The sequence below is a fragment of the Physcomitrium patens genome, chromosome 16, assembly GCF_059467195.1.
Source record: "Physcomitrium patens ecotype Gransden chromosome 16, ASM5946719v1, whole genome shotgun sequence".
In the NCBI taxonomy this organism is placed as follows: Eukaryota; Viridiplantae; Streptophyta; class Bryopsida; order Funariales; family Funariaceae; genus Physcomitrium; species Physcomitrium patens.
In genome coordinates this window covers 14595757-14608699 of record NC_143425.1, presented here as the reverse complement: position 1 = coordinate 14608699, position 12943 = coordinate 14595757, and the positions used below count along the sequence as shown (strand labels likewise).

General features: G+C 40.5%; 2 protein-coding genes across 3 annotated transcripts; one reads left to right on the top strand and one right to left on the bottom strand.

The window, feature by feature from the left end:
- Positions 1-3727: 3727 nt before the first annotated feature.
- LOC149987671 (uncharacterized) lies at positions 3728-4640 on the bottom strand. Its single transcript, XM_090257132.1, has 2 exons — positions 4307-4640; positions 3728-3926 (listed from the first exon to the last, which is right to left on the bottom strand). Exons 1-2 carry the CDS (start codon positions 4602-4604, stop codon positions 3874-3876), a joined length of 351 nt encoding a protein of 116 aa, XP_090113258.1. The 5' UTR covers positions 4605-4640; the 3' UTR covers positions 3728-3873.
- Positions 4641-5854: 1214 nt separating this feature from the next.
- Positions 5855-12372, top strand: LOC112293415 (carboxypeptidase SOL1). 2 transcript variants are annotated; one of them, XM_073539886.2, is made up of 15 exons: positions 5855-6487; positions 6987-7093; positions 7536-7656; positions 7812-7842; positions 8122-8178; positions 8273-8368; positions 8573-8707; positions 8931-9035; positions 9213-9259; positions 9435-9560; positions 10134-10236; positions 10421-10483; positions 10741-10824; positions 11123-11186; positions 11368-12372. In XM_073539886.2, exons 3-15 carry the CDS (start codon positions 7538-7540, stop codon positions 11817-11819), a joined length of 1482 nt encoding a protein of 493 aa, XP_073395987.1. In that variant the 5' UTR covers positions 5855-6487; positions 6987-7093; positions 7536-7537; the 3' UTR covers positions 11820-12372. The 2 variants fall into 2 exon arrangements, with proteins under 2 accessions (XP_073395987.1, XP_024398551.1); XM_024542783.3 differs by lacking the exon at positions 5855-6487 and having other exon boundaries at positions 6490-7093.
- The last annotated feature ends 571 nt before the right edge of the window (positions 12373-12943 follow it).

Sequence of the window (12943 nt, the reverse complement as noted above, 5' to 3'; positions counted from 1 at the left end):
ATGACTACTCATTCATGATTTTATATATCCGACCAAAAGTTATTCAGTAAATCCTTGAAAATTCTCAGTCTTATTTGATCTGATTGATACCATCTCATACATATGCATTTTATGAGTCTTTTGAAATTATTGTTGTAAAAAGTAATTTACATAACTTCTTCAATAGATAGGCTGATTCACATCAAAGTATCTATTTGTAAAAACGAGATAATGGTGTTTTTCTAAAAACTTAATATATATATATATATATATATATATATCTTTGTTTTGTATATACTTTACCCGTGTTTAGTTCATATTTTGTACATAAAAATTGTTTAAAATATATATTTGATGGGGTCTTTTGTTTTTTGTTTTATTTTTTGAGGTATCAGCAAAAGCACATGTTTATAGTTTTATTTTGTGTTTTTTATTGGATTCAAAAAATTATTAGGAAGACACAACATAAATTTTGATAACCATTTGTTTTGTAACCAACACATTTTTAAAGTGTATGAATAGCAAATACTGATAGTGGTTGACAGAATTTTAATATATATATATATATATATATATATATATATATATTATATCTTTTTTGCTTGTATCATGGTTGTAGAGGCCCAAATTTACAAGTTTTCAACACACAACAACATTACAGTAGTTCTTCTTAAATCTATTTCCTAACTTTGTGTGGGAATTTAAATTATATATATACATACATATACACCCTCATGCCTATTTTCTCTATTTTTACATGTCTTTTGAATATACTGAAAAATACATAAATTTATGTCCATTGTAGTCAAAATTCTCACACAAAACTTGATTTTATGAAGAATGTTTTTCATAGCAGTCAAAGATAACTTTAAACATGTAATTAATGGAAAGAGAAATAAAATGCTTTATTTTGAAAAGTACGTACATTGGTGGCATGTTAGCACATGATATTTTTAATTTTTGAAAACACAAATAACAGCAGTAGTAACAATACGCTCAATATATCGAAGGTGTGAAAATGAGACCCAAAACTACAAAGAATTCATCTAGATTATCAAATTATCATATGATGCTAGGATGCTCATTTGGGCATCTTTTCCAAAACAATAATATTTCACAAGTGCTTTCATGCAAGTGAGATTTCATTCCAAAATTTATGAACCCAAGTACTACTCAAAGCTTATTGAAATCTTCTTTAGTTCAACCACAACTATGAAGTAATAATCAAATTTCTTGTTTTGGTCTAAAATTGCATAAAACTAATTTCCTTTGCTGTTACATGAAACAATGTCCAATTAAAAAGATTATAGAATTAATTCCTCTAGTATCTTTTCGCAGTATCAAACAAAAATGTATTAAAAATTAACCACCGTAGCATTGTATCACTAAAATTCAAGATTTTAGTTAAATGATGAAAAAAATGTTTATTAACATTAGTTTGTTTAGACATATAAACATTATTTTCAAATAAGAATAAAGCCTTTATTTTTCTAGATAGAAAGTGAAAAAAAAGCTAGGATTACAATCGGATATAAAAGTTTAATGGGGATCATTCTGTAATTTACATTACAATGAGTTATCCAACCCTAAATACCAAGCCATTAAATATATATTACATCCACTTACCCCGTCTCTGGTAGCTTGTAAACCAGCTCTGCGTTCACACTACTGACTACAATGATCCACTGACTCCTGTCACCATGGCCTGCCACCTCATGAGCAATAACTCATAAATGACACGTGTCAGATCAGAAAGTTCCCAACCACAAGTTTAGGACCCAAAGCGGCGTTGCTTTATGGATCCTTTTTTCTTTATTTTGTCTTTTTCGTTTTTCCGGTACATGGAACGTTATTGCGTCAGTTAACGATAATTAGTAATTCGTGTGTTAACTCGAACTTGGCCCCCTAAATCCATAATCTTAACAATATTAAATGCATTGGACGGATCCTAAAACCAAAACAAACAAAATTAACGACCCTCATGAACTCATTGGAACCATGATGGGTCAGTCTCGTGAATCCCAATAAGGACACAATGCTTTGGCAGACAGGCCACGGGCACGGGGGTTTGCAATTACGAAACCGTGTTGCCCTCGGTTGATACCCGCCCCTTATTCGAATGCACACGTTCTTCCGGCTCCACGACTCCGCATGCGAATGGGCGGTCATGGGAATCCAAACCTCCTCGCCCATAACCGACCAACAATCGCCCTTCCACAGAGCTCTGAAACCCTAATCTTGGCTACGGGACGACGGGCCGTGGCAAAACCTGAAACTCCTCCTCCTCAACTACCCCTCCCGCAATCATTCTGAGCCTAAAGGGCGTGGCCCGCTTCTGTTCCGTCGTGGAATTGTCTCGGACTCGAGAATTTTACGTGCTGCGGTGAACTATTTCTTGGTGGTTCTCACTCCGACTCGGTACCCGAATCTGGATCGGAACGGTTCGGAGGTCCACGGTGCGCGGGATCGAAAAGCGTGGCGGACTACGGTAGGGGGAGAGAAGGCTATTGTCCCAGCTGGACATTGGGGCGGAGCTCGATTGCCACTACGCAAAGACATGGGGACGGAAATAGAATTTGGGGGGTGTGGGATGGGAGGCGTAATTACTTGTATGGGGCTTTGAATCTTGCTGTCTGTCCCTTTGCTTTGCTGGTGCAGGGCCTGCCATGACCGACCCTTCCTGCATGCCACAGCTTGCAGGTGGATGCGTGAAATCGCGGCGTTAGGTCTGACATGAACAAAAACAACTTATTCTGGAAGTATGACGAATGAATTTCAGCCGACGAATGGTCTTCATCGCTCGGTGTTGGATGGGTCACGGCTGTGTGGGTTACCGTGGTGTGACTCTGTAATCGTGGGCTGGTTGGATGATACCGTTCGCTGGGTCGGATGAACAGATGGTGGTGCCAATGGGTTACTGGATCACTTTTCTCCGTTGGATGAATCATTTATAATCTAATGTTAATTAGCAGTTTAGTTCTGATTATCTTCAAGGAAGGCTATATATATATATATATATATTTATCTATATAAATATTCATATATAATACTAATTTTGTCTTATTACTGGTATGAGTTGTATTACCGATTCTGTACAACACGGCGAACGTAAGCTGGACATATTTGTCCTTTGAATTTGTTGTGCAGACATATATGGTCATTTATTCGTTAACTCTTGATGCTCAACCAGACCCATTTATTTGCCTGGACGCAATTCCTTTGTATCCATTTAAATATGGTGTGTACAATATAAAACTTGTGTCAGAAACGTATTGAAGTGCAGTATTGCATTGAAGAACGGTAGAATCTCAACCTGTTAGCTTATACAGCAATATTTTTGGAGTGGATCTGTTTAAAGAATAACAAGTTTGAAAATATCCCCTTTTCCTCCCACAGTGCTACTGTTGTTAAACCCGAAACAGTCATCATATTTTATTGTGTAAAGATGATATTCAAAGCTTAAAATGAAAGGGAATGAATATGGCAGTGTAATGTTCACTCAGATACAACACATGAAGAGTAATAGGTTAAATTAATTTGGGTTCTCGTTGATTTAGCTCGTGCTTTACATTTGACATTGGTCCATGTAGTGGCCTTACATATACATGTGTATATCTCTCTCTCTCTCTCTCTCTCTATATATATATGTGAATTAGTTCCGTGTAATAGTACCTGTTACCGTTATAGTAATAAAAAGGGCAGTGGTTTTTACTTCCGATCGTTCGGAAATTTGGGTGGAAAAGATTAGAGTCTAAGGATTTTCACATGATCCACATAATCATCCACCACCTTTTTCTTTTTCAACATCCTTGTCAGTTTGTCCCTTTTATCTTCCAAACATACACCTTTGCTAGAGCATACGTGTGTATATTTGCTTTTTTACTTTTTGGTTTTTCACCTGATGTTCTTTGTCTTCTTCATTGGTCCACCCATGTGTTTCAACTCACCTGTTTGTTCTTTTGTTTTTCACTTTTTAGCAAGAGCATTCATAATCAAGTTAAACTAATCAAATGACTTCAAAAAGCAATACAGCATTTATACACACACACCCACATAATTATATATATATATATATATATATATATATAGTGTGTGTGTGTTTTGATTCTCTAAAGCTTTTAGTGTCTGTTTACAGGACTTCATTAGGGGTACAAAAGTTGTGCAGGACTAAGTTTTTCATGAAGTGCTGGATTAGATCATCGTCTATTTTCCAGCCCTGCCATGAAGAAACTTTAAATCATTGTAGCTCCAGGTAGCAACTTGTAAAAACAATAAACGCAATGAAAAGAAAAAAAACAAACAAACAAACAGATCTTCAACTGGGTACCTTGAAGGAAGGCCAGGAAGACCTGAAGAATTCGGAGGTGGGTCCCAAGCAATCTATTCTTCGTCGGCCTGCACAGATCCTGAACCCATGACGGCAATGAATTGCCAGCTTGTAGCTCAGGGCACGCACCGGAAGAGCCAAGATCAAGCAGACTCGGAGGATTCAGGCAGATCTCCAAGCACCTACAGCTGCAGCAACGATTCCAGAGATTGACAAATTCTGGAGCTGACACAGCAGTTACGATGTGCAGCGCAAATGCAGGACGTGAAAATTCTTTCGCATTGTTCACCGTGATCATCAACCAGGCCGAGAGGTCCTAGCTAGTCCACAATGGACCACTGCGTTACTATATCATCTTTGTAATCCAGGTACTTGAAGCCGAACTTCGAGTTGTCGCAAGCGAAGATTGCTCTCCTCCCAGCTGGCTCTAAACTTAGGAATCCCTAGTAAAAGCTGTGACTATCCCAAACACTGTCCATCCCAGCAACATTGGTGTCAGTTACGACATAGACCCCTTCCCTAGTCATATCGATCAGATGAGCTAATAGGGGCGAAGCTAACGTTTTATTTTTATTTTTATTTTTATTTTTACTTTTCCAGTTTGCTTCTTGAGAATGGGTTTATTAAACATCATTCCTCGTCCTGTCAACAGGAGAAAACGGAAGCAAGCTTGACAAACCATAGGAACTTTGGTTTTTTTAACAAGTGCTGATAGTGAATCTGAAGTTGTAAACAAGAGTGCTGTGGTTGGAGCCAAATGAGAGCAAACAGGTGGAGGAGTAAAATCAACAACAAAAGTGAAGAAAAGAGAGTACCGGGAGATGTGTTACATGATTCAATTACCTGAATGTCAAAGTTTCGCGTACGAAGAGTGCGTCCAGCGGCTTTTTGGACTACTGCGAATGGTTCAACCTGAATGTCATCCAGTGACTCACCTGAACGCAAAAAAGCTGCAAAACCAGTGCGCAAGTTTTGATCACATCGCAGAATGACAGACAAAATTCATTAATGGGATACATCATTCGCAGGATGATAAATTCTGCTAAACGATTTGCACGGTTGATGACAGTATTTGATGCTACGAACTCTCACCTGTATTGACGAGGTGCTCGAACTCAGGTGTCTTGGCACGAGAAGCTGATGGACTCCTCGTAAGATTCTCCAGGCTATTGACTGAACCGACAAGCTTGTCGTACTCGCGAACCAATCAGTGGTTCTGTTTCACAATGTTCTGCAAAATGTCGTTCGTATACCTACTGCCGCGAGATAACTCCCCGACGCTGAAGAATTTTCTGTGGTCTGCAGACATACCATGTTCACGCGCAAGGATAGACCACGACATCTCGCCCAGAGTTCTCGTTGGAATGGAACCAAATTATTTGCGTATCTCCTGGGCGAATGTCTGCGCTGAAATTGCATTTGCGACACAAGAGACCGCAAATTCAAACATGCCACACTATTCATGCAAAATTTCACTATCACAACCATCTTAGGTTTCCGACAGGTTATATCAGAAGCCCATCCGTTGTCACTTCTAAATGCAGTACCACCTCCTTTCCGAATTCACATGTGACCCCCAAAACCTATTTCATTCCCATGCCGGGCAGATGTTCAAATCTGCTTCAGTATGTTTGAATACGGCACTCTGGTTCTCGACTTAAAAACACATGCTATACTTCACTCCGCTGCCAACTCAAAAAATGTAAAATGTACAATCCTTTCAACAAACGCAAACCACGACAAGCAGTCAAATCAGCCCAGTGCAGTTTGGGAAAGCGTTTCGAGATTGGAGAAGTCTTCTTCAACCGTACCGCATCGATCGCTCAAGCTGCCCATCAATTGTCGGAGAAACAAGCAAACCCATCTCCTGTGATTCTGGTCGCAGCAAAATCTGTGACAAACACAGTCCACTGTCCAGGAAACGCAGACGAAGTGTATGCGATCAAGAAATTGAGAAGACGGCGCGAGCAAATTGGCACGAGGCGTGGAGTTCAGGAACTTGGGGACAAAAATTGACCTACGAGGTTCCAGATCAGAGGCAGACGATGCACGACTCCGACGACATGGGGACGTCACTTTGTCGCATCATCTTCACAAAGTCCTTGTTCATCCAGCCTTCAGATGTCAGCGATCCATGATGGATGAACCAATGTTCGCTCTCTCGGGTTGTGCGCTTTACTGGCAAGTTGCTCCTCGCATCATTCACGATTGCATCAGCTATAGTACTAGGAATACAGAGTCCTGACCTTCTCATGACTTTTCTGCATTATCCGCCATCTAAGTTAGGAAAAATGAACACACTTGTATTGTGTTAGATGCTGTGGATTCAAGATATTTACGTTGCGACGCAATCCGTTGCAGAAGACGTAGGAGCAGCTTCCGCTGAACATCATAGAGTGTTAGGGAGATTCCATAAAGTCGGATTCGTTATGCGATCTGTGAGAGGGTCGTCAATCTAGTGTTTATGCAGGTTGTTTGACGATATGGGGAATGCCGGTGACAGAAACCCTCGTACCCCTGTATGACGATTTGGATGGTCTTTGGGGACATTGTTGCGTTTGAGGAGAGGAGGATTGGTACGAGGACGTGTCAGGGGTTTTCTGGGGTTTAGTAGGACAGTGTCTTGTGAAAGGAAGAAGAGTCTTTTTCAGCAGTTAGGGCAAATGTTTGTGATGTTCAGAAATCGGGGCTCCTGCGACTGCGGGACATTGGGTGCTGCTGCGATATCCTTGTTGGTGGTGTTATTGGGTTTGGACTTGGCGAGCTCTGCGAGTTTGACGACTCAAGGTACATCCTCTTCATCCTCAACGGATTTCCCCTCTGCGATGGAAGGATATCCAAATGTGTATTCAATTGCGAGGCCTAGGTTGGTTGCAGGAGTTCTCTCCCTGCCGCAATCTTTTCTTTTTTCCATTCATTTGTGCTATCGTTATTCCAAATGCTGTTGATTGGAAGTAAACACTGCCAGCAAACACTAAAACTCGCAGAATGGTAACCTTTTAATGCCATAAACATGAAGCCCTTGTTTAATGAGCAAGCAATGGTGGAGTACCATATGATTAAATGCAATTTCTTGATGCTGAAGTGGGGATCGAATATGATTATTGTGTTTCAGACTATTACGTTTTTTAGGGTTTTGTGAGTGGATCTTAAAAAATCTGAGTCACTATTTTATTTCCTCGTGTCTAGTCACCTACAGATGATGATTGAAGCTTTCATGTCTTTGCAGGTATGAAAGCTGCTACCCCTGCGAATAGCACTGTTGAAGCTCATTACAAAAGTAATTTGGAATTGGAGGTAGCTCTTAAGAACTTCACTCGACGTTGCAGGCACATCTCTAGGCTTTACACGTACGCTACTGTCCCTCTCAAACACCACTTAACAATGTGAACTTGTTTGAATGAAATGAGGAAGAAGTTTCCACTTGTGTGATAGCTGTTTACATTTATCATATTAGGAGACCGTCTTTGGAAGCTCATTTGTCCTGGTTGACTGTTCGGTGCAGCATTGGGAACAGTACTCTTGGTGTACCCCTGGTAAGGACACTGCATAAGCCATTTTTTTTAGACTTGTATACCTTTGTTCTCTCTTTGAAGTATCTATCATATACGTACTCTTTCATCTCATCACATTATAATAACTTCGAAATTAGAAATTGACTCCTCCAACACAGTCGTATGTACTGAAACTTTTCCTGCCGCTTCTGTGGAATTAGGCTGCAGAAAGAGGGCATCATGTTTGTTAGAAGCGATTGAAGAAGATGTCAAACAAAACTTTTGGTCCCAATTCACAATGCTTAGTGTTTGTGGGTGCAGTGGGCGTTGGAAATTTCAGATAAGCCTGGAGTTTCTGAGCCCGAACCTGCTTTTAAGGTATGCTTTATCACTATCTACTGTTTCAGTCCTCGGTAGATATTAAGGAACAGATCGGATGCAGGGATTTACGGACTTGTGTTTTATGATTCAGTATGTGGGGAATATGCATGGAGACGAGCCGCTTGGGCGAGAGTTGGTACTTCTGCTTTCAGATTGGCTGTGCGACAACTACAAGAAAGATCCTATGGTATACTTCTTTTTCTCAGTGGATGTGGTCGTTTATAACTAAAGCACTGAGTTTCTATGAACGTCTACAAGCTGAATATTCTGCATTCTGTCTCAATACCTTGAGCTATTGCTAAGTGACGGAGAACTGTGATTGCTCAGCTTCAGTAAGGTGCGTCTTGATCAATATTTGAGTATTTCTTGGCTGTGGTATAATCTGATGCAGGCCACTCTGATTGTGGATAAGTTGCATCTACATCTACTCCCAACCATGAATCCGGATGGTTTTGCGGCTCAAAAGCCGGGACCCACGAGAAATAATGCGCATGATGTTGATCTTAACCGTGACTTCCCTGACCAGGTTCCTCATTTTATTCTCTGTTAAATGTAGACCTTTTTGCTTGCTATCGACTACAGAATGGAGTAACATTAATAAATGGAAAATTGTTGCCGTTTATTAACTCTGGACTCTCAAGTCATATTTCTTTATACTTTTAAGAAGAAGTAAGTCTTTGTTTTCGAGGAATTCTTTTAACCTTTGATGTGACAAAGTTCTAACGGTACGAGCGCTTGTGCACATGCAGTTTTTTCCTCAAAATAATAATGAAGAAAAGCGGCAGGCTGAAACGCGTTCTGTAATGAACTGGATCCGCTCCAGTCGCTTCACGGCATCAGCTAGCTTCCATGAGGTACTTTCAATTGGCACCCTTTTGTGAGACACGAAGCCAATTTTCGGGTTTGGGTTTGATTGTGAGATATTGCATTGGGTGCACTTAAAGTAATAGAGGTTTTATTCTAAATTTTTGGAACTGGTCTTCGATTTCATTCACTCAAATCAGGTGTACTTATGATTAGTTTGATCACAGGGGGCTCTTGTTGCTAATTACCCGTATGATGGCACTCCTGACATAAGGTACATCTCACACTCATTGTTTATACGAATAATTGGCTGATTTTTAAGAGATTCATGCCCAGTCCTGCCCTTCTGCTATTGATGTAATAGTTGCTGCACTCGTCTTTCGATGTTGGAAACGCGTGTTTAGAATATGTTTATCGTGTTTCCCCTCATAATTGCGTAAGATGTGCAGTACAAAGTACGCCCCATCTCCAGACGACAGTACTTTCAAATATCTTGCTGGCGTATACGCTGGGAACCACCCTTTAATGCTTAAGAGCAAGGAGTTTACTGGTGGCATTACAAATGGTGCTCATTGGTAAGTTGAATTGCCATCACTTCGCCATTTGTAGATGAAAAGACATTTTTTTTCGAGATACCTTATGACTTCCATGAGTATATCAGAAGGATGATCACATAAGTTACTATACATTCTGAGAATTTGCTTTGTAATCCACTTAACTCTGATGCTTGTAGCAGTCGTAGTAGGCCTCAGGACTGGCTTTTATTCTAAGCGACTGTGAGGTAACCACATAACATCAAGGTAAACGTCAGCAGAGCAAAACGTTCACGTTTACCGTGCTCTCAGGCGGCTCTAACCGGACCAGCTTCCGGCTCGGTTGCTACTCTCTATGCATCCTGATTTCTTACTCATGCATAAAAACGTCATTTGCGGAAAGTTTACCGAAGTAGGTTAGTGTCGATAGAGCCTTAATTATCTACTGAATTCCGAAATGAATTCTATTTAGGGTTTGAAAAGCAAGTTAGTGGGAATTTTTGTGAACCATCCGTCCATGTTCTCTGCATTGCTCTTCACGTCAAAGATATTTGGCTGCCTTAAAGGATAAATTCTTGCACTGAACATAAGTGACTGAATTTTCTGTTTCTTTAGGTACCCACTTTACGGCGGCATGCAGGATTGGAACTACCTACATGGAAACTGCATGGAACTTACTTTGGAAATGAATGAAAATAAGTGGCCGCCTCCCGACCAGGTGCCATTTCTCCTCAATCAGAACAAGATTGAGCTCTTCGCAATTCTTCGACTCAGAGGAGAAAGTATACGTTATTTTTATTTTCTCCTGACTTATACTCTTGTGCTCTTATTCGTGCTCTTATGTGTGTACTCATTTTCTAGTGAAGTCGTTTTAAGCAGAACGAATGCTGGTTGTTTGACAGGTACCCCGAATCTGGGGTGAACATCGTAAGAGTATGTTAGAACTTGCGGCAGCCACAGTCAAGGTGAGCGTTAAGGATTCTTAACTTCCAGACAGAAAGTTGTATCTGTACTCAAAACCTAAGAACATGATTGGTCACACTGCATTTTCAATGCAACGAAGTGAGTAGAGGGCTCAGAAGTGAAGTTACAGGACCTTTAGGTTAAGTTGAGAAGAGTGGAATTCTGACATGGATGTAGGAGAGGTAATAAATGTCATGCATCAAAAGAGGAAGGGATGCTACTAGAAAGTAACTCAATAGAGTGATCGTGGGCATTTCAGTCAGGAGTACATGGGCGGGTCATGTCATCAATACAAGGAGAGCCATTAGCTGCTACAATTGTAGTCAGCGGCATAAGCCATTCGGTACATTTTTTTGCCCGGTTTCTATTTCGTGCATTTTTGGTGCTTGCTCTATTTTAGCAAAATATTGATAATGGCTTGTGTAGGGCCATGTGTGGCCTTCACTTGAAAATTCTTGGTACAAATTAAGATCTGAATTACCTTCAAAAACACATTTTGCCTTCAGACAGTTTTCAGGGAAAGCAGTGCACCTGTACCATCATGGCAGATCAGAAAATGAAGTCAGAGAGTGAGTTTTGATCTCCAGTTTGTATGGTGAAAACGAGGACAAGGGGTATGATTGTATTTTTGACTTTTTCAGATGAATGCAAGTGCTGAATTTGGAGATTATCACCGCCTTCTAGCACCTGGGCAAGTTTATACAGGTTGGTATCTGGAAGCTTCTTCTTTTGCTTTTCAGAAAACAAATAAAACTCTTCTTTTCTATGTTTGTATCTTGCTTTGTATTTTTTGTTTTCTCTATCTCTTTAGTAGCAGTTTTCATGGACAATCTATTCTTGATTTGCTACAAATTAACCAGTTTCGAACTGCTCTTGAGTTATGCAGTGACAGCAAACATCCCAGGATACTACAATCGAACGACTTCTGTATTTCTTCCCAATAACTCTGCCGTCACATTGGATTTCATTCTTGATCCATTACCTTCTAATGTTGGTTTTGCTCGACTTAGAGGCCACGGCCTATTTGATGAGAAAAACTTTCGAACCATGATCCCGCCAGCTGAACAACAAAAGGAGTCTACGAAAGTACCGGCCGAGGAACAGGGAGAGAAAACGCCACCTATCGATGTTGCCACCTATAAACTAACTAAGACACCCACGAAAGGACTGGACTCAGATTATGAATCTGGGTTTGGGTTGACAATGCAACTCGGTCTAGTTTATGTGGTGCTCTTAATTTCAGTTGCTGCTATTTTATTCTGTTTGTTCCTTCGGTCTAGAGGCGGCGTACGTTATCAAGCATCCCGTGTTCAGAGAACTCTTAAAGAGAGTATTTAGGGAGTGGACACAGCAGATTTGGGTTGATTGGGACCTCGTGCAGGCTAATGATTAACATCACCTTTATCTTTTGACTGAAGAATACGCCATGACCCAAGGAAGTTGGGAGGATGATTGATTTTTGATTCCTTGTTTTCCGGTTTTTAATGGTCCATGAGCATGAAGCTGATACCAGGACATCGAGAGTATTTACACCTGGATGAGGTGTTTTGGATTGAGCTCAAGCAGCGAAGCCTCATCATAGCACCAGTCGGGAAGCATAACTACAGATCATCAGTTCTTGTGCCTGGATTTGTAGGGTTTGATACGATTGGCATAGTTGACATGGGAACCAGACCTAGTTGCACATATTGTAGCATTTATTGTCTGTAGACAGGCCATTATTAACCTGGAGTTCAGGTTCTTCACACGTTTGGATTTAAGGTGGCACGGATAATACCGCATTAGATTCTGGATGTGTTTTGTGCACAAAGCCAGCTTGCATTGCTAATCATTTGGAGACCATTCATATCTTTCCTTGAGTTGTAATCGGATGCGCGAGTGTTTGAGAGTTTTTATAGCTAAACATCTGGATAAAAATGCCTTCGTTTCTTCTGGAACTCTTTTTGAAATTGTAACAGTGCTCTATTGCATGGTCGCCGTCTATATCGGATATTCTATCGATTCCTTGATAGTGAGGCTTGGAGAATATCTACATATGCTATGCTGCGGATGGGTTATCACTTGTATCTTTCACTTGTTTTCAGTTCTGCCTGTAAGTCAATTCTCAGATGTTGATCCTACATCTGCGATCCCATTTCATCTGAAGACTGTTTTCGAGGTGTTTTTCTTGACTAAAATGTAATCGACCACGTTGGGCGCCCTACTCAATTATTCCGAGACAGATTCCCATCCATCCACCGAGCAGTCCACAAAGTGCAACCTATCGGCAACAAGACACCCTAACGCAAGTCCATACCATCGACTTGATAGACCTGAATGCGGGTGAACCCAACAATATGGTGACCCGAAATTTGATGGCGCACGAAGCCTTGAACTTCCTGAAAAAACTGGATCAGTGTAAAGTTGCCCACAAATATCTTTCGTTTGCAAAAGTTCTATCAACCCAACGCGTCTGATTTCCA